Here is a 23,095-nt window from a genome sequence, read left to right as displayed (position 1 = left end):
CCAAAATGACTATGATCGCAATTTGGAAAATATCTTCACACGTGCTACAAAGGAAAAATTGGTAATTGGGAAGCAAGCTTATTAACTATACCCACATTCTTTCCTTCTAATCTATGATAATATGTCAGTATGAAGACCAGCAATCTTCATGTTCTGTCTAATGCATGTAAGCCCGTTAGTATCAGTGAAAATCCTGCAGGAATTTACAGTCCATCAACAGAATGTTGATATTTTATCCTGAATCTAATTTTGATCAATTTGACTAATGGAAGTGAACCCAGTGCTTGGCACATTAAAATATTGCTTAGAGAACTGGCAAGAGAATATGTTTATTCATGAAGCAGGTTATGAGTATCACACTGTATAAATAAACCATCAGAATAAGAGTCAATATATGCATAGCATAGCAATTTGGAGATGCATTGTCATAAGCCAATTTATAGCTTTTATTGACCTTCACAAACTAAAATGTCATTGAGAGAAACAAAAATAAACACTACTATGGGTTTATTTGTACCTTCATCTAGGATTATAGTTTAGCTCTCTTGGGATTTTTAAAGAGTCAATATTTGTATACCAAAGACAAAATTTTGAATATAATTCCTGGAACATCTTTAGTACTGGGACCATGGACTGCAGCTTCACATCTTTACTCAAATAGAGGATGGCTTCAATGTGTGTGGAAAGGAAGCTAATCAAGTTTCTAGTGACTACTTTGTTTCTAAGCTCTACTCATAATGCCTTTTTATTTATTGAATAAGAATTAAGAGAGGAAAGCAGCACTCACTTAATACAAAAAAAAATTGTATTTTTTTTAATATTCTTTAGCAAATTTGACCTTACCCCAGATCATCCTAGACTAACTTTCAAAGACCCATGTCTTCCTCACGTGGAAAAAACAGTCATCCTGGAACTCTTTCAAATTTGTTTATAAAACCTGAGCTACGAACACTAAATAGACATTCCATGATGGTGGGATTTGGAGAATATTGTTTTCCATAAGCAAAGGTGAACTTTTAGATGCAAGACCCTCATAACGCAGCTGTTAGACATCTGTTCATAGAAATTAGTCTATTTAAAATTACTATGCTCTGCCAATTTTTTCTGGAAAGGCAGGGGGAAAAAAAGCCGGTTTATCTGGAGACCACAGATGAACCACTGCATTTCCTCCCACACACACACACACACTTTTTTTTCAACCAAAACTAGTGGTAGGATGGTCTTAGACAAACCCACATCTCATAATTACTTGTCTGTTTAATTGCCTAACAGCACATTTCGGCTATTCTAAAGACTTACAGTGATGCAGTTGTAGTAAGGAAGCCAATTTACCAATTTAAATAGAATTCTTTTTTTTTTCCTTTTTTTATTGGTTGTTCAAAACATTACATAACTCATGACATATCAAAGGATAGTAGGGGATAGGAAAGGTAGCAGAATACAACAGTCACTAATATGGCATTATGGAAAAATGTGGATGTGTAACCGATGTGATTCTGCAACTTGTATTTGGGGTAAAAATGGGAGTTCATAACCCACTTAAATAGAATTCTGATATTCCACTCTGCATAGTAAATATCTTTATCCTTAGGTTGAAGGAACCATGTTTATAATAGTCCTAAATATGTTAACAATATTTTTCTCACTTAAAATCTCAACAATAGCTTCCTACAGCCTGTGGATAAAAAATTATGGCATATGTCTGCTTTTTCTCTTTTGCCAAATAAAATACTGCCCAATAAAAATATAATGCAAAACCTATAGTTTTAAATTTTCTAATAGTCACATTAAAACTAAAAAACAAAAGGCTGGGGAGGTAGGTCAGTGGCAGAATGCTTGCCTAGCATGGCTCAAGGTCATGGGTTCCATACTTAACACTGCCAAAATAAATAAATAAATAAACAAATAAATAAATAAATACTAAAACTAATCTTTAAAACGTTTTTTTAGTTGTAGATGGATGAAATACTTTTATTTACTTTTTATGTGCTGCTGAGGATCTAACCCAGTGCCTTACACGTTGTGATAGGCAAGCACTCTAGCACTGAGCTACAACCCCAGCCCAAAAAACTAAAATTAATTGAATAGCATATTTTAATTAACCTACTATGTCCAAAAATTTATCATTTAAACATGTAATCAATATAAAATATCTGAATGATCTATTTTATACTCATTATTGTACTAAGACTTCAAAAAAAGTATATTTTTTACATTTATAGAACATCTCAATATATACACTAAGGTTTGAATGAATAATCTTAAATATAATCCTATCAAAATAATGAAGTTTTGTTTAGTTAAAAATATTTTACAGTGCTTCAGTTTAAATACTAAATTATTTACAATTAAACTAAATGTAAAATTCAATTCCTTGGCTGCACTACCTACAGGCAGCCTGCGGCAACTCCATTGGATGGTGTACGTAAAAAGTGGAATGAGTTATGGCATGTAAGAATTACGAGTAGCATCAACATTAGCTATCAGCAAGACAGGAAGGAATCATGTTTAAGAAGCTGTCAGACAGCAAGCACACAGAAAGTTATAGAGAGGTGAAAACATGAATTTTGGAGTTAATCTAGATGGTCTCTGCTTTTGACCTATGAAATCTTTAAACTTCAGTGTTTTAATCTGGAAAATAATAAACCTGCACTTCTGAGCTCCTAAGATTAAATAAGATAATCTAAATAACAGGTTTGGCATAGTATATAGCACATCCCAAAGATTCAATAAATTATACATATATATTATATCTATAGACATCATGGGATCTATTTACATTTAGGTGTGGGGGGAAATCTCTGAGGAGGTTTTAATTTAATTAATCAATTGTCAGGTATGGGGGGAATTGTGGTACATTTTATAGATTTATTGCAGTATAGAATACATACAGAAAAGTGGAACAATCATAAGTATGTATCACAATGGATTTTCACAAAACCAACAAATCTCTGTGGTTAGCACCCAAGTACTTGAAAATAGAGAATCTCAAAAACTCTCCTCTCCCATTCCAAACAAAAAAACATCTACCAGTCTAGGTCTGTTTTGTCTGCTTATCAATTTTATATAAATGGATTTCTATAGCCTGCACTCTTTTAAATGTCTGACTTATGAGCAATGTGTTTTGTGAGATTTCTGTACATTGTTGTGTGAAGCAGTAGTTTATGCTTGGTGTTATGTTTCATTATAAAAATATCACCACAATATATTTATCCATGCTACAGTAGATGAACGTTTGGATTGTTTTCTATATTGGAACTGTGACAAATATCCCTGCAATGCACAGTCTTGTACAGGTCTTCAGATGATGTGTATCGACTGAAATTTGATTTCTCATTCTTGGGCTTGTTGCAAAGAGAAAAATCACTTTCATTTAATTCCATATGCAGGTACCTTGGATAAGCACAAAGAGCTGGAGGACCTTATGGCTAAGTTCCTGAATGTAGAAGCAGCAATGGTCTTTGGGATGGGATTTGCAACTAATTCAATGAATATTCCTGCACTAGTTGGAAAGGTGAGAATCTGTTAATACAAATGACTTCTACTATATTCCTATGAATTGTAATTCTGAGCAGGTCCTTTGATAGAGGTATGGCTGAGATGATCTTTTTCTTAGGGAGATTCAGATTTTTTAGTAGGTTGCCAGCTTAGTACAGCAGATCTCTTCACCTTGAAGTTCCTGGTTATAGAATTGCAGACCTAATAGTGGGTGAAGCTTCAACATCAGTGATGACTTAGCAAGGTCAAAATTTTAGACTCTTGAATCCCTATTTACAATACTTATTAAGCATTTATTTAGACAAAATATTTTTCCTATACAATCCATTCATTTATTCATTTAGTGAACCATTTATTGAAAATCTACTGTGTCATGGAATGAGACCAGATACAATATAGGGATGAACAAAGCTTGCACCTTGAAAATTTATGTATTTGACTGTCTAGTGGGGAAACAATACACTAAGTAAAATTCGGGAAATACCATAAAAAGTAACGCACTACAGAGTTGTTTCAAAGTCTTCTTGAGAAAGACTGTCAACTCTGCAGGTGGTGGCATGAGAACAGAATTTTAACAGATAAGTTATTTCCTTAAGTCAAGGAAGAAGGGACAACATGTACAAATTACAGAGGTTTGGAGGAAATAGAGCAATAATAATTACCAAAAAAGAGACTAGAGATATAAGGCATGTTTCAAATCACAAAAATTCTTATAGGGTAAAACATCCTGGAATGTTTGAAATTGTTCCTAAGACAAATGGGAAGTAGTTGGTTAGTTTACATAAATAAGTGTGATAACAATATTGATATTTTAAAGATATCTAATGATAACTAAATGCAATGTGTGACCTTAGATTTGGATTCAGCTTTAAAAAATATAAAAGAAAAGATAATGTCTATAAAAGATGTTAAGTCAGTATTAGAATAGTTGGAGAAGTTGAATCTGAATTATGTATTAGATAATAGTACTCTGTAAATATGGGACGTCTTGGGTATGATAATTGCATTCTGATTTTGTAGGAAGTTGGATAAAGGATATAGAGATGAGGATTATGATAAATCTCAAATGTTTTGATGGAAAAAAATTTAACTTGTCTCAGACACATGCCCACAGTGTGGAAATATGGGAATTCTGCTGGCTTTTGCCTCAAAATCTTAAAGCACATCGTGTGTAAGAGTACCAAAATGTAGGAGAGAACACATTTTTGTGGTCTAGGCAGCCACCAAAAACAAAGGTCCAACATAATTCATCACTGCATTATTGGTATGCTTAAACAGTTCTACAATTTAGACATTTTTTGAATTAAAAAAGAAATTTACAAGCAGTAATTTTATAAGCAGTAAATTCGACTGAATTTTCTCACTTATCTCAGGCTAGATGGCCATCCATACGTTCCCAAATTCAAGGTTTTTAATTGCAAAGCAGTGGTGTTTCTGTCTCTATGCATGTGAACACTGTGGAAGAATGAGAATCACAGCGTGAGAGCTTGAAACATCCTGCTGGAGGAGCCCTGATTTTCAAGGACCATCCCAAATAATCTAGGATGGATTGAACCACCCCAGAAAGTCCACAACCGTGTGCAAAACAGATAGGTTTTCCTGTCAGAAGGTCAATCCTCTAGACTTTAGCTGATGCTCAACCAAGATCTTGGATGAACTTCTCTGTTGCAAACTATGTGTAAATGTTCCAGTCAAGATGTAATCTCTTAAAGCAATTCTCCTCTCTGTGAGCTTACTGCTATCAGTATTTTATTCATAAAGATACCAGCTTAAACTGTTGGCCTTTGAAAATTTAAGAAGGCTTTAGGAATTTGTGATAGGTTTTAGAGTATCTTCTTGCTCCCTTCATTTTACATACTGGCTTGTGTTCTGTGTGCTTGTTTTCTGCATAGGGATGTCTCATTTTAAGTGATGAGTTAAACCACACCTCTATTGTCCTTGGGGCCCGACTCTCCGGTGCAACCATAAGACCCTTCAAACATAACAGTGAGTATTGTGTGTTTCTTCAACTTGTACTGGCTTGCTCCTGGATGAAAGGAGAGATTATTGATAAAGCTTTGTCCTTGCTCTTCAAACTGGCAAATTTTCCTAATGAAGAGCAATTGTCTTTATATTCGTGGCTGGATTGTTAACCTCTGGTGACCTGGAACAAATGGCTGAGTGTATTAAACATCCAGATTGCTAAGTGTAACCCAAACACATTAGTGTCACTGTTAGTGGTCTTACAATGTGGTCTTTGAAGACATGATTGATCTCTTAGGATCGTGGGTTAACAGAGAGTTATAAATCTCCCCTTCCTGAAACTGCTGTGGGCAAGTGTGAAGATTTAAGTTTCGTGTTATTTATAGTCAGGTAAAAGGTGAGCTTATTTTGTAGTGTAATGCCTCCTTTCGCTCTTACCACCCACAACTAGTTTCTCTATTCAGATACTGTCCCCATAAACTATTCAACTTCATTAAAATGTCCTTTGAGGGTCAGTTTGGGTTGTGAGGTTGAGTGGTCAGAAGTCAAAGAGCTATTTCTTCTTTAAAGATCTGATGAGATGGCATGGCTAGTCTTAGGAAACACTCTGAAAAAGGTAGGTGGTGGTGGACACCTGAGATCTCTTCAGGCTCTTCCCTTGACTTGCTAGGTCTCTTTGTGTAAATCCTTTAATCTTTCCATTCAGTTTCCTCATCTGTATACTGAGGGTGTTGAACTATGTGATCTACAAGGATCTCCTGGTTCAAAGGTTCTGATTCTAATGCACTGTCATCAGAGACCTTTCTTTTTGAGGGCACAACATACAGATACACAGACACACACACACACACACACACACACACACACACACACACCCCACCACACAAACAAGGTTTTCTCTTTTTTCCTTCCAACCCCCTTTCTCTACCACTTCCCTTTCCCCTCCACTTTTCCTTGTTTCTCTTGCTTGGTACTTCTTCCTTGAAGAAAGTAGCAAAAGTAAAACAAAGATAACTGATAGAAAGAAGTAAAACAAAGATAATTGATAGAAAGCAGAGAAAGAATGCTCCCAGTTCTGTTCTGCTCACCTCACAGCAACCTCAAACCAAAAAATAATTGATGAGAAAGGAAAGAAACTGCATAGGAGTATTCTCAAGTAAACCCTCTTTTTTCACCTTGTAGAGCTGTTCAAATTAAAAAAGCTCCTGCTCTCACTGACTAGGGGCGTGGAGTGAGGTCTGGTTATGCCTTACTGAACCACTTTCAGCTTCTGTTGAAGGTAAATCTTTGGAGTGAAGTTTAGGGTCAGGCCCTCCAGAAGAAGCAGATGGTGAGCCCTAATGGCTCGTCTACAATGTCCAGCTAGATGCCATTCAAAATACATGGACCTCGTTGATTAATTTTGCATCAAACACTCAAACTTGGCTTTAGTCTTTAATAAGCCAAGTTAAATCCCTTCAGTTCTGCTTGATTTATTATCATTTGTTATATCCAGGCTCAAATTATTTTGGCACTTTTGGGAATTCGTGATAAAAATATTGATTTTTTTTCCGGAGGCACACATGTTATGGGCCTCCAGAAGTGAAGAGACCAGAGCAAATTCTTTTGGTAGTATAGCTCAAGTATACTATGCCCTTATGAAATCTTTAGCATGACAGATGATTGGTGATCAAAGGCTTTGCCTTACTGTGAAAATAAAGGGGATTGTTGATAATTATTTAACTGTAGATTCATCCATGTATATGTTTAACATGATAATCTCTCTTCCAGAAGGAGAAATAGTCATATTGTTATTTATATGGAACAAATGAACTATATCATGGCCAATGTTAATCTCTCATTTCTTCACTCCATTCTATTGAGAGCAGTGGCCCATGACCCTATTTGCACAATATAAGAACCTAGAGAATATTTTTGAAAGATCAATGACTATACCTACCTTCAGATCAGCTACATCCAATTATCTGGGTTGGGACCAAGGCACCTACGAATGATTATGATGCATAATGAGCACCATAAGACCTGCAGTCTTATTTTCTAAACTTCCATTTATTTGAGTTGCTGCTGGATCTTGCCAGTGTGCTTTGGAGTATCACCAGGTACTCACCACATACTAACTAACCTCACTCCTCCTCTCACCACTCTTTTACACTTCTGATATAAATTCTGAGTAAAAATAATGCAGAGACAATGTCCCAACCTAAAATGCCATGAGCATTTACTGAATAACTATTTTGATTCAGATACTATATGAGTCCTTTGGAGGACTATAAAAATAATTAGATAATATCTTAGCTGAGAGCATATGATCTAGTAGGACAGGCAGGTATGTTTACAAGCAGCTATACCGTGGATCAAAATATAAAAGAACCAGGATGGCATCAGGCAACATCTAAGAGCACAGGCTTTGACCACAGTAATTTTCACACCCACAAAAACAGATAAAATAAAATTATGACACCACCAATTGTTAGAAAAGATATGGAGCAACTAGAACTCTCACCCATTGTTGGCAGAGTATAAAATGGAACAGTGTCTTCAAAAAACTCTTTGACAAAGTCTTACAAAGCTAAACATACCCCTATACTATGACCCAGAAATTCCATACCAATTATTTACCCATCAGAAATGAAAGCATATGTCTACAAACAGACTTGTATAAGAATGTTTATAGAAGATTTATTCATAATAACTAATGACTGGAAATAACTCAAGTGTCTTTTGGCAGAAAAACAGGAACACTTTTTTTTTTAACTTATTCATACATAGAAAACATTAGAAAATAAACAAGATACTGTCATCTTGGATGACTCTCAGGAAAAATAATTTCTAAGGGAATAAATCAAACAAAAGTGTATACAGGGCTGGAGCTACGTTTCACGGCAGAGTGCTTGCCTAGCACGTGTGAAGCACTGGGTTCCATCCCTAGTACCACATAAAAATAAACAAATTAAATGAAGGCATGATGTACATCTACAACTACAAAAAAAAAATTTTAAGGAGCACACATACTCTGTCAATGTATTTATAGCAAATATAAGACTTGACAAAGCCAGTCTATGGAGACAAAATCATAACATGCCCATCTCTGGTTGTATGGGAGGGAACTGATGTGAAAAAGCACAAAGAAAGTTTCTGGAGTGATGGAAAGATGTGATATCTTGATTGGAGTAATGGTTATATTTTTACTAAAACTCTGAATTACAAACGTAAGATCTCTACATTTCCTAAGAGAAAATTGTATCTAAAAGTATCCTATATAAATTGTACCTAAAAGTATACTGTATATCATGTAGTATATAAAAAAAATTAAGATTGATTTGATTTTTTTTAAGTATAAGCTTTGATCCAAGCATTTGTGTCCTCATTCTACAGCTTACTATCCTATGGTCTTAAACAGATTACTTAAACTCCTGGTTCTCAATGCATTTATTCAAACAATGAGGATAATTATTGATACTAATTCAAAATGTGTTGAAGGACATAGAGCACAGTGTCTGGCAATGGGAACTACTACTAAATCATTTAAGGCTGCAGTGTTGTTGTTAGTATTTTTATCCTCATGTTGTCATCATGTCACTAAGGGACAATAGAAAAGGCTGAGGTCAGTTCACCTTGTATTGCATGAAATGGGTTGCATTTTGCAATAGTCTTTAAAGGATTAAGAGAATTCTAATCAGAGGAACCATTTTGTGTGTGCAAGACTTCCAGTGTGACCTGAGTGCGGGGCCAAACTATTAGAGAAGAAGCTAAAAACTAAGATCCAGCCTGTTAATGTAGACTCATTAAGGTGAATATGCCAGCTAAGATGTATGTACTTCAAGGAGCAACAACAGGTGCCTGGGAATTTCTGTTTCATGCTATGCTCTTCCATGGGTGAACTGGTTTTTCTCAAAACATTTAGTTGCCTTGCCGTATGTCCAGTGCCTTCTCGGATTTCAGAGGTGGAAACAGAGATCAAGTTTGAATTAAGCTGAAGCTTTGAATAACATTGAATAGAAAAACCAAGATTATTTATTCCCCAAACAGTATCATCCTATATTTTTTCTACCCTGCATTTCTTATTGTTTAAAATTCATACCAAATTCTATCATTTCTAGTCTTTTTTTTTTTTTTGGAGGCTTTATAGAGATAGCTGATAAATAATTTCAGTGGCTGATTAATGGATAGATAGATATACATACATATATACATGCATACCCAAATGGAAGATTAAGCACAAGCTTTATTAAGCCCTCATCACACATTCTTGTTCTGCAGATTAAGGCTTTCATTTTTTATTTGTAATTGATACATACTAATTGTACATATTTATGGGGTTCAGTATGACATTTTAATACATGTATATAATGTGCAATGATCAGATCAGGGTAATTGGCATATCCATCAACTCAGACATTCTTAGGTTGAGAACTTCCAAAATTATTTCTACTCATCTCAAGGCTATTTAGGTATCAGTCTTCCAAGACGGACACCAATGATCCCCATCTAGTATTATTATTTTTTTTTGTGGTCCTTTTCTGCAATGTATCAAAGTAGACAAATGAGATCAATAGACTACAGATAAAAATAATAAGGTTAGGAGTCAAATATGTGGCTTCTGCCTTTCTCATTCTCTTTTGGGTCACATATGTGGACATATGTGGACACTTAGGCAGCCTATGGAGAATAAGAGAGGACCCTTACTAACAACCTTATGAATGGGGCATTCTAACTAATCTCTGACCTCTGGAGCCTCCAGATGACTGTTACTCTAGCCAACATCTGATTGCAGCCTCATAAGTTTCCTGAGCTAGAATCACCCAACCACGTATCCCAAATTTCTGATGCATAGAATCTATAAGATGATTAATATTAATTTTAAGACACACAGAATTGAAGTAAATTACTACATGGCAATAGATAACTAACACAGTTTCTCTGGCCACCATTGCTGAGGCACAAGTCAGACACTCAAGTATGGCTTCTTACTTCCTCCTCCAGTAAGTTCTATGGAGCAGATAGAACTGTGTTATCCACACCACACAGTCACTGGCAAAGAGCCCCAAATGGAACAGATTGGAGAATAACTTCAGCTATTAGGACAAGCCTTTCCTAGTCTGCATGAAGACAGAAATCATGAGAGCCTGTGAAACATAGGTCAGGAAGTAAAATGCAGCTTGGCTAATACTTTTTCACTTCTTCAGACACAGTTTCCTACCAACTAATGCAACATGGCCGAGAAATGTAAGACTCTGACCTTGGGAGCCTTTGGGGAGGTAACTTGAAGTACTTCTTGCACTGTTGTTGAAATATGAAGAGAAGACCAACACCTTTGCATCTCACAAAGTTATGAAGAGGGCTTCTCTTGTCCACAGATACATGAAATAGATACCCACAATGGAAACACATCAATTTTCAAAGAAAATATTAAAACAAAAACTGCAAAACAAAGAATTTAACAAAAACCATGCGATGGGAAGATTTCTAAGCAGAGCCTTACAAGGCAACTTTATTTTAAAAATTTAAATAAATCTTATCTAGCCACAGATTATCTTTCTGCCAGTTTCAACTGCTCAGCGATTGATTATTCAGTGGTACAAAGTAGTTCAACCTGCTCCTCCTGACCCAGCCCATGCCAGACATGCAGCTATTTTAGTATCTTCTCCTTTAGATTTCAATTCCAGGATAACAGTTCCACTGAAATTACATTCAAGAGAGAACATAGTAACTATACCAGGGAGAAATCAAAGGATACAGCGACAGCGAAAAAGAAAAGAAAAAAGTGACTTTATCAGTGAGGGGCAGGTGAGCATTGTGTGTCTCCAGATGTGACACCTGAGAAGGATTCAACATCATTTACATACAAAGGATGCAGATCAGAACACAATCTTATTGTTAAACAACCCCAAATTAGAAATGTTCTATTAAAACAATAGAATTGCATTTTCCAAACATGTCAATAGCATAAAAGACAAAGAGAGGCTGAAGAAATGCTCCAGAATAGAGGCTACTTGAAGAGCTGTGACAACTGAGTGCAATACCTGGTCCTAGAATGCATTCTGTAAGAGATGGGAATAAATTGCTATAAAAGCGATTTCCAAGCCAATGCACGAAATTGGAAGATGAACAATAGATTAGATAATATTAGGTAAGAGTAATATGTCATTGTTAAATACACTGAAGGGGATGTCTGTATAACCTACCCCTGCAAGCTTAGAATAGATTTTACAGTCTTCCTGCCCAGCTTCCCAAGTAGCCAGGATTATATGTGTGTACCACCAAGCACAACAGTTTTTACATTTTAATTTTACATTGTATAGTTAACAGAGGAGAATGTGTGATGAAGACCATATGGGGTTCACAAAGCTTAAGATATTACTATCTAGCTTTTTGAAGGAAGTTTGCTGACAGAGACAGGGAAGAGAAGGCAGCAAATGCAGGGTGCATTGTAGAATAAGTTTCCACAGCGGACAATTCCTACTAGGATCTCAATCCTAGTAGGGAGATCTGAGCACCAGTGTAGATACCTCAGTGTTATCCCACCTGATAAGGGAGGGAGCTGGGGATCCTCCAATTCCCATCTGGGATGAATTGAGGACTGTTCATTTCTCAGGCCAAGTATGTATATGTTCACAGTCAAAAAAAGTGTTCTTGTATAAAGAATGGCCTGTGTTTGCAAAAAGGAGCTGACATTGAAGGATAACATTAGAACACCCACAGCATTTCTTAACTCTGCTTGAGTCCAGTAATGCTAGATCACTTGTAGGACCCAGAAAACTGTATCCCCTTATGTAAAAAAAGCCATTCCAATGTAATGGCTATTGGAGTCCTATCCTATTGGTTGCTTAAATTTCCACTCAGAATGCTACAGTTTGGCCTTTGCATTCTTGCCAGCTAAGTATTAGGAATATCTTCTTGCATTTTCTACTGTATGAAGCTTCAATGAAATAGCCCATCCTCAGATTGACTCACTGCGTACCCCAAAACACTCTGCAGCTATTTTGCAGCCTAAGCTAAGGAACCAGATCTACCCAGGAACCAACACATTTGTTTTCCACTGTGATTCTGCTGCATTTTGAAGAAATGAGCAAAAGCCTCTGTGGGACACTTGTGCAACTTTGGGAAACACATTTTCTGGGCAGAATGTATTAACCCCCTGAGCATTCAAAGATCTCAAACCCTGGAGAGGCTTTAACTCCCTGGAAAGGGCAGCATCTTCTTCTGATAGTTGGAGAAGTCAAGACTAAGTTATTTCTTCCCTCAACCTGCTCACATTACTGGTAATTACATATGATCTAGAGTCAAGAACAAGTCTCTCAAGCTTTAGTGTGCAGATAAGGCATCTGGGGGTCCTGTTAAAAAGCAGACTGTGGGCTGGGGATGTAGCTCAGTGGTAGAGCACTGCTCTGATTTCATGGGCCTAGACAGGGACTTGAGACTCTGCATTCTGAAGAGCTCCCAGCTGATTCTGATGCTGTTGTGCAGGACCACACCTGGAGCAAGCAACCTTTATCCTCAAGTGTGTCACAAAGGATTTCTTAAGCTAGTCTTGCAGAAGAGAAGATGTCTCTTTGCTAAGAGAGTTGCCATGAGATCAGAAGTCCAAGTGAGCTAAGAATTTGGAGTGGTTTAAAACAAAAAAAAAAAAAGTGAAGAGGAACCAAAATTCTACCTAGCAGCAATTCAAGGCCAAGAGGAGGAAGAACAAAGAGTCTAGTGTTTGCTGGAAAACTCTGAGCACTGCCTCCTCTGTATAACGAGGGGTCATGAGGTTGTTTACGTGAAAGGTCAAACCTATAAACATTGCTTACACTCCTTTGCAAGTCATGGCCTTTTAGATCTCCAGGTCCGACTTGAGATCTTCAACTAGATTATCTTTTAACATAAGTTAAAAATATAGAAATCTTGCTATAATGAGCCTTTTATATACACTGACAATTTTAGTCTCACAACTATACCACATCACATCTGCTGTTATTTCCCCTTTATGATAGGAAAAGAGACAGAGGCACAAAGCGGTGAAGTGACTTGCTTAGAGACAGAGAGCTAGTTTGAGGCAGAGCTGGGATTTAAGCCCAAGACATCTGTCCTGGGTGAATACTTTGGTTCAATCCAGAGCTAAGAAAATCTGTACCAATGTATTTGCCCAATATGTTTTAAAATGTAAAGGCACCAACTTTTCTGTGCACCAAGAATACTCGCAGTGATTTCATAGAAAATAAACTCCATAAAAATCACTTTCAGAAAAATATTTGTTTTGCTTGTCAAAGTTAGCCATTATGATTTTTTCCCCAAAAGACTTAACAAGGGGGTGGGGGGGCAGTCTTCCTTATCACCATCATAAAAGAATAATTTCTTTATCATTCACATTTAAATACCTACTCATAATTATCCCACACTTGGGCTGAATATTAAAGGATTAAACTGGACAAATCTCCAAGGGAACAAAAGAAGTAATGACAAGAAAAAAGAGAGGAGAAACACTAAAGAGTAGCATTCATTCATTATCATCCATCCATTTTTTAATTTATAAAATATCTGTTGAGTGCCTATCCTATGCAGATGTGAAATTGTTTTTGATCAGTATCCCGTGGAGTAAGAACCAAAAAGCATCTGTATCTGGGCAAGGAGGTGCACGCCTGAAATCCCAGGGACTCAGCAGGCTGAGGCCGGAGGATAACAAGTTCAAAGCCAGCCTCAACAAATTAGCAAGACCTTGGGTTAAAATTAATTAAAAAAAAAAAAAAAAAAAAAAGACTGGAGATATAGGAATGAAGCTCAGTGGTAAAGCTCTCCTGTGTTCAATCCCCATGCCCATGCCACCCCTAAAAAAAGTCTTAATGCAGCTGGAGATAGGTTTTGAGAAGCCCTGAATGATAAAAGATAAGCCACCAACCACACCAGGAAACATACAGAAAGGGGAGGCAGAGGAGGCAGGCAGCCCCGATCTTCTTCTGAAAGAGAGAGAAGGCAGAGAAATGGGCAATAAAGGAAGCCCTCACACAAAATCCAGGCTTTATCCACAAGAAGAGACAAATGACAAAAATATGGGAGGAGGAATGGTGTTGTCACTCTATAGTAAAAAAGGAACAGAAATAAGCATCCAGTTCTCATCTTCAGGAAGACACACTTGGAACTACACCTAATCTGCCCTTCTTGGAAGATTCTGGTGTCCATGCTTTCAGATGCTCTCTTTTCTTAAGATCATATCTATATATAGCTTTTGCACACCTAGCAGGCTTGCTGATGTTATCAGGGCTTTGAATTTAAGGACAGGCACAGGCTCAGGCTTGCCAAGTATATGTGTCATCCAAGCTTGATTGCAGTTTTCAACACATCCTTGGATTATTCCAGATATGTAGTAATTCAGCAATCCAGTTGACCATATCTGTGAAAGACCAGGCCTGTTGTACCAGCCATGGACCATAGCCTCCACGTTTTCATTTTTGATAGTTAAATATTCACAACCATCTTGTCAGGTCCATCCTCTTAGTTCTCCACAGAGCAAAAGAAACCTCCCTGGTGAGTCAGATTTTGTGGTGAGTAACATCTAAAGCATTGTTGATGCTCACATTTACAGTGATTATAATCACATAGTATGTCATTATGACTTTACAACAACTTTGTACAATAGTACCGTGTGCCTTGATAGTGTCAAAACTCATTCCTTTATTTGAATTTCCACATCTCAGAGTTTTCTTATAAAACAACAAAAATGGGCTTGTTGGGGGACTTTTTTTTTTCTAAACAAATTTGGCATTAGTTTGCTCTCTGAAAAAAAGAAAAATCACCTAGTCATTCTTCCCTATTTCTCAGAGTTGTTGTAAGGATTAACATAATGCCAGAATAAGGGATGTAGTAAGTATTACTACTTAAAGATCCCTTGCAGATGTTAGCAGGTGGCTTGCGGAAATGGCACAATCCCACAAGGCCTACAGAACATAAATCACAATCCCCTGAATCCTACGGGTTTGAAACTGACACACAGAGACTTGCAGAGCAAGACTTGCAGAACCAGAGAGGAAACTGCCCAAGCGAGGCTAATGTGGGTACAGAACTCAGGCTGAGTGAAGTCATCCCTTTCCCTGTCCAACTTCTGTGATTCTAGGTCAGTGATTTTGTCCCTCCCAGGGGAAACCAGGAGGGAAAAAAAAAATCTCTGATTTTTTTTTTTTGTATGCAGAGAATACAGTATGTGCACACTGGGGGGTTTTGTGAAGTCCACCAAAAGCCTCTCTTCATGGAATTTGCTATTCAAGTGACAAATGATGAGGCACAGTTTTGGAGGCACTAGGAATCCTTTTGGTTTCATTGGGAAAAGGGCATAAAATGTATCATGTCACTTAATGGCTTATTTTCATGTTCTGCTTGCTATTAAAAGAAGAGAGAAACTTCTCTGTAGGACTAGTGGCATTCATTTTAAAACTAGCCCTGTAGAGGGCGTATAGGACATTTTCAAGGGGAAAGAAAAAGCCTGTGGATTTACAGATATTTCAAAATCTTGCAATCTCCATCTTAAAATGACTGTGAATGCAGTTCACTTGAGCTGGTTTTTATAAGGATGGCATTTGAGTCATCCTCATCATGTATCATTTCTATACAAAACTTCCAAATTTCAAATCCGGAAAGGAAAAACATCCATTAAATAGAGCTTGCTTTATCCATTCAGAGGCTAACAGCCTGCAGTAGATGGAGAAAAGGGACACAAGTTCCTCCAATCACTAGGTCCTTTCAACATTTTAGACACTCAGACTACAGCATAAATGACAACAACAACACAAGTGAGGGTTGATGACCCTTGAAAATTTGACAGAGCTACTTTTTGTTTCCTTGGCTGCCATCTAGTGGTTAATGATAAAACATGCACCAAAAAAAAAAAAAACATTCAGAAGAGATAGACCTGTCTTTGAAACAAAAACAAAAGCACAGATGATTAAAGAATTGTCACAGACAGTTGGCAATTATCCTTTCTAATAATTTTTACTTATATCTAAAAGTGGTCTTTACTTTTATGAAAAGAGAATCGATCCAATAATCCAATATTGATGTGTCCCTAATATTTGTACTTGGACTTTGGCTAGAAAGATAAAGAAGAGAAGGCCTCTGTCTTCCAGGGAGGAGAGATATGAAAATCAATAATGAGTCTTGTGATGGGTGCTTAAAAGAAGAATAGATGAGTCATGAGGGGCACTGAGGAGAAAGCCCCATTATTGACCAGGAACTTTTGAGTTGATGTGTGAATGATGAGTGGAACTCTTCATAGACAACAGGAAAAGACGTGTGTGGAAGAGCTTGGAGACTGTGTGTTGGAGAACACTGAGAAACTATGTCGGAAAAATATGCAGAGGCTAAACTAGAAAGGGACTTTTGAGATTGTATAAGGTCCCTGTTGTTATAACAAATAACCTAAAAACCTCAATAGCACATAAAAATCAGCACTTATTTCTCACTTGAGATTGTAGGAGGCTTGGGATAACTAAGCCCTGCCTATCTTTTATTTTTTTCTGGGACCATCCTGGGACTAGTGGACTAGCCTGGGGATTTTTTTTTTATCAAGACACTAGCAGAAGCTAAAGAGAAAGAATAGAAATATATGAGGCCTTTTTTCCAACCTGTACTTGGAACTAGCAAACTGTCTCCTCTTTAAACTTGATTAACCCAAGATATTCACTTGGCTGAACCCCAGTCAAGAGGCAGGTTGTCTACCTTTTTAGTAGGAAAAAAATGGCAAAGTCATATAGCAAAAAACTCAAATGAAGGGAGAGTGGGAAATAAGTTTAATAATGCAATCTGCCATGAGTTCCATCTTGGAAATGTTGGGTTTGAGATACCCACGGATTTGTCTAAAGAGTTATAAGGTTGGAAAAACAGTTTGTAACCCAGAACAGAGATCTGGCTTGGAGTTAAGCATCCAAGAGCTCTAAGAGCCCAAACATGCAAACACTTGGGCCTCATCTCACACCAACTCTCAGGAGAGAGTCAATTTCAATAGAAACATCAGGAGTCTGCATGTTGATCAGAACCCTAGATGATGTATTCTGTTCACACTGAGGGTGGAGACCACTGGCAAATAAATGACAAAATAAAAGACAAGAGATGAACATCAAAAAGAACAGTGGTAGAAAGAAGAAACAGCTCCTATAAAGGACACTAGAAATAGTGGGAAGAGGGATAACCGAAACTAAAGAAGAATGGTGTCCAAACACTAGAGGAGAGAAACTTAAAGCTAAGTACAGGCTGAATTATATCAAATGCCACTCGTATGTCTAATAGGACAGGACTGGGGGGAAAGAAGCCTATAATTGTAAAAGCCCCATATATTTGGTAATTAGGATGTACTTGACGCATAGGAAACAATACTGATGCCAGGCATATCATTAAGCCTGTTTTGCAGACAAAAGGAAAAAAATGGCATGAAATAAAATGAAAATCTACCATCTCTTTTATTTCTTTTTTTCACGGATTCCCATGTTATCATTACCATTGATTAATTCTGTAACTAAACAGATGTATCACCCGGAAAGTTAGTCTCTGGATAATTAAAGAAATAAAAGTGACTTTTTTTAATCTGTTGGTTCACATATGATGCCAAATGTGATTGATGAAACACTAAAAAGGGGCTCTTGCCAATATGTAAGGCCTTATTTATTTGAATAAAGAATTATTTCTTCATTTGTTCATTACTTCATAAAATACACTATGAGTTTTCTTAAGAAGATCAAAGGATGTCAAAGAGTATGTTAGAGCTAAGTCTTGGATTTCCAAGAGTGCTTTCTAGAACATAATGCTCCTAGTTACATGTCACATACTTTTGCTGAATGTCAGAGCTCAAGATAGTATGTTGGTGCTGGTGACAGGTTGTGAGACACAAAGAAACCAGGGTTTCCTTTGCAAAAATGTTCTGAAACGAGCCAGCAAAATCTGATTTATCCAAGCTTACTCCTATTCAGATGAAGGCACCTTTATTGAATGTACTTTGCTCAAATGTACTTGATGATTCATTCTCTCTCTCTCTCTCTCTCTCTCACACACACACACACACACACACACACCAACACACACTCACACACACACCAACACACGCTCACACACACACCAAATAGCTGAGTTGATAGACAAGTTCATCATAATCTCTCAACCCAAGCCCAGCCATTTACATCAAATTGCAGATAAATGAAATGCACTGTTAATTATATTTGTCAGTAAATGTTAACAAAGATGATCTGCTGGACTTTCCTCCTTCTTTCTACATTATCATGGAGTTTGAGAAGATAGCACATGGTTTTCACATAAAGCAGTAAGGGTAGCAGTCACAAATGAGAATCACAGTACAGACTATGAGGTCAAATCCTGACTTTGCCATTTATGATCTAGACCTTGGGTAGTTTACCAAACCCCTCTGTGCCTCAGTTTCCTAAATCATAAAATGGACATATTTTTAGTACTTTCTTCAGAGGGTTCTTATGCGGATTAAATGAACTTTAACAAAGAACGAATGGGCTTGGAAGGGTGAATGCACACATACAGGATTCAATAATTAGGAGCTATTATTAATGTGTCCAGAACTCTGCAAATATTTTACAAAGGAGGACTAGTTGTCCTACCCTCTTATAGTTTTAAAACTTCTAAAATTGAAAGATGTCAAAAATCAAGCCCAGCCAGGCTTGATGGCACATGTCTATAATCGCAGTGGCTCAGGAGGCTGAGGCAGAAGGATCCTGAGTTCAAAGCCAGCTTCAGCAACTTAACAAGGCCCTAAGTAACTCAGTGAGAACCTGTCTCTAAATAAAAAGGGCTGGGGATGTGTTTCAGGGGTTAAGCACCCCTGGGTTCAATCCCAGGTACCAAGAAAAAAAAATCAAGTCCCATAGCATAGGAAGTGAGATCCCCCACCAGCAAAGTTGCCATGCTATGAAAACTTAATTAAATCCTAGTATACTTGTCTGCACAATACCTGAGTGGGAGTTACTTGTATCTCTCAGAGGTCATTTTAAACTGGCAACAAGCTTTAGCTTAAGAGATGCATTAAATGTAGAATTTCAAGCTCTTTAATGTAGCAGAAGAAACTGTTAAGAGCCTTGGAAAACACGCACCTTCCGTAAGGTTGACTCTGCCTGCTCATACAAATCCAGCTATTCATCTCAAGAGAGTTAAGTTTTACTAAGAAATAGAGTTCTGTCGTCCCTGATGTTCTCTGATTCTAACTTAGTTCTCTGAAAGTTCAAGTCTGAGTGTGAACCTAAATTATCTGACACCTTCTTAGGAGAGAAAATGAGGGAGGGAAAGAAAAACCCTCTCATGACTTAATTTCTCTCTCTTTCTCTCTCTCCTCTCTTTCTTCTTCTTCTTCTTCTTATTAATTTTTTTATTATGTAAAGATATAGAAGACTTAGAGAAGCTCCTGAGAGAAGCTATCATCTATGGTCAGCCTCGAACCCGCAGAGCTTGGAAGAAGATTCTCATCCTGGTAGAGGGCATCTACAGGTGTGTAAATAACCACAGCCATTTTAACACCCATAGAAGGGATGATCGATGGGGGAAAACTGACCTTTCCTAGGTAAATGAAGAAACAAGTTAGGTATGGATATTATGAAAAAACCTGAAACAGAGTTACTTATGGGAGTTGTCAGTCCTTGGGTCTCCATCTTTTCAATGACATTTTGCATATGGTGGAACACCTGGGAGGTTCACATGCTCTTGAAGCCTTCATCAGAAGTGTTCTCATAATTAATGTGTGTTGATGGAGTTTTAGACATGTTTTGTGACTGAGTTACTCAACATCAGAATGTTCCTTGCCTTTCCTCTGTAATATTTGTTTCAATCAGTGGCCCCTGATACCGCTAACTAGACAGTGCATTCAACCACCAGCTGCTTTCTGAATTTGGCCAACTTCAAGTTCAGTGACTGGCATCAGAATACAAAAAGCTTTCTCCAGAGCCCAGGGAGGAGGGAGGATGGCAGTGTGATGATCTTAACATTTTAATATATGCTCAGGATCAAGTTTTTCTGTCTCCTTTTAAGTTGAGCAAACACTAAGCCATTCATAGCTGTACTTTTTTATATTTCGGGTTATGAAATAAATTGCTTCATTCTCTACCTAAACGAATTATCATTGTTAAAATGAAAATCACATCTAAGCATTTTTTGCTGTTGGGTTTCCTAAGCCATAGGCCAAGGAAATATTATCTTGGAGTACCCATTCCTACCTAAATCAATTCTCAAACAATCTTAATGTTAGAGTATTCAAGGGAGAGATTTACTATGAAATAATGATAGAGAAGAGAAAAATGTTAAAAGTAAAGAAAGGCTGTTTAACCTTCCAACCAGGAGGAGTATGACTGCAAAGGAGACTTAAGAGCTAGCTACCTTCAGCTGGCTAGTCTGATCAATCCCTTACATAAGTAATGTGTTAGTCAGCTTTATGTTGCTATGACCAAAATACCTGACAAAACCAACTTAGAGCTCTGAGAAAAATTTATTTGAGACTCGCAGTTTCAGAGGCTCAGTCCATGGTTGGTCACCCTCATTGCTTTGAACCTGAGGCAAGGTGGATTATCATGGTGGAAGGAAAGTGGCAGAGGAAAGCTACTCACCTCATGCTAGCCAGGAAGCAGAGAGAGATGGGAAGGGGCTGCAGGGAAGACAAACCTTTCCATGACACACCCCCAGTGAGCCACCTCCTCTAGGCGTACACTAGCTGCCAACAATTAACCACCCAGTTAATCCATTCAAACCAGGATGGACTGTTTAGTTTACAACTCTCATAATAATTTCACCTTTGAATATTCCTTATTAACATAAAAGCTTTGTGGAGACACCTCAGATTCAAACCATAACAGCTGATAAACAAATAACTAAAGAAATATACTGCCATCCCTTTTAGAAATAAGCAAATTCTCCCATATTTAAAATAATATTGATAATTATGGTATCTTTTTTAAAAATTTAACTCTAGTACTTGCCTCCCAAAGTACTGCTGTTCTGAATATTCCCAGAGCTACTGAGGGGTTGCAAAGGAGGCATTTTAAATTTCTCATAGCCCACTTCCTGTATCACCTATCATTACCTCCTAAGGTTACATTACCCAGCAGTGTGGCACTAATACAGAAGTCTTTGGGACTCTAAACTAGTGGTCCTCAACTGTCCCCAGTGTAGGCATATTTGGCAATTTTCAGTTACTACATTTGCAATAGGATGCCGCTGGTATCTAGTGGGGAGAGGCTAGGGTAGCTGCTAAGCATTCTGCAATACACAAGACATCTTCCCTCACAACAAAGAATTGTCTAGCTCAAAATGGCAATAATGCCAAGGTTGAGAAACCCTGCTCAAGAATAATTAACTCTTCACTAATCCTAAACTTGCTAATTTTAACAAGCAATCTCATATTTATTCTGTGTCATAACCTCAAGTATAGCTATTTCTCCTTGTGTCATTTGTGCCAGTGCCAGCCTCAGAAAGGAAGAAGACAGCCCTTATCAAACACCTGTCATTCCAACTTGGACTAGTGGGAGTATATATGGGCTAAGGGAAAGCACACTAGTCATCTCCTTTAACCAGAGTAACTGAAATCAATTACAAATAAACAGAACTCGACTCTACTGATGGAAAATTAAGTTTCAGGCACTTTAACCCTGGCTGAAACTAAGAGTACCACCACCATTTTAGTGTCAAATATTCTCATTAGTTACACAGAGAAACCATTTCAGCTGAAGAATTTGTTAATGGTATGTGGGCCTGTGTCCTACCATGATATCAGAAGGACAAGCAAGCCAGGTGTGGACTTCTGGCTCCAAACCAGTGTGGCATTAACCTATAATTTAGGTTGCATTAGCAATGGTAACTGCTCAGTTGTCCATTGCTATGTAACAAATCACCCCAAAGCACAATGGTTTACACAGAAGTGATTTTATTATTCTCCATTCTACCTGGGTCATCTGAACCAACTGGGCAGTACTTCTGCTCTATGTTGTATTCTTCCTGGGACTGTGTTCAACTGAGAGTTCATCTGGGACTGGAATATCCAAAATTATGTCATTTACAATTCTAACCCTTGGTACTGGCTATTGACTTGGGTGCCTTATTCTCTTTCACATGGCTTTTTCTGCATGTATTCTCTTTCTGTTTGACTATTTAGCCAGAGCTTCCTTACAACACAACAACTGGCTTCCAAAGGAGCAAAAGCAGAAGCTGCCATCATTTTAAGGGATTGTCCCTGAACTGAAACAGCATCACTTTTGTCATGCCCTGTTGGCCAAATCATATCACAAGGTCATCCCAGATTCCAAGAAGGTGAAATAGACCTTGCCTAAGTATTTTTTTAAATTTTTTTAGTTGTAGTTGGACACAATACTTTTATTTTATTTATTTATGTTTAGGTGTTCTGTGGATCAAACCCAGTGCCTCTCACATGCTAGGCAAGCACTCTATCACTGAGCTACAAACCCAGCCCTAGACCTTGTCTCTTGATAAGAGAATCAACTTGAGTACACAAGGATAGGAATACTTGCAGGCTATACTTGTTGGAGGCAATTTACCATAGCATCTCAATCAATCTGGCATTTATGCAGAGTGAAGTCTCCCTTTGACATAGACATCCTTAACAAAGAGGCTCCTATCCTATCTGCACATGATAGGATGCCTGAAAGGTCTTATT

At 37.5% G+C, this 23,095-nt stretch overlaps 1 protein-coding gene across 1 annotated transcript in view; it reads left to right on the top strand.

Annotated features, from left to right (window-relative positions):
- Nucleotides 1-23,095, top strand: part of Sptlc3 (serine palmitoyltransferase long chain base subunit 3) — a 143,725-nt gene that overhangs the window by 73,273 nt on the left and 47,357 nt on the right. Inside the window, exons 5-7 of the mRNA XM_027922326.3 lie at nucleotides 3,390-3,514; nucleotides 5,391-5,484; nucleotides 19,821-19,926. Coding sequence (XP_027778127.3) covers nucleotides 3,390-3,514; nucleotides 5,391-5,484; nucleotides 19,821-19,926 — 325 coding nt within the window. The remainder of the gene's footprint in view (nucleotides 1-3,389; nucleotides 3,515-5,390; nucleotides 5,485-19,820; nucleotides 19,927-23,095) is intronic.

This window comes from Marmota flaviventris, chromosome 2 (assembly GCF_047511675.1).
Source record: "Marmota flaviventris isolate mMarFla1 chromosome 2, mMarFla1.hap1, whole genome shotgun sequence".
NCBI classification, from domain to species: Eukaryota; Metazoa; Chordata; class Mammalia; order Rodentia; family Sciuridae; genus Marmota; species Marmota flaviventris.
This window is presented reverse-complemented; position numbering and strand designations above follow the sequence as displayed.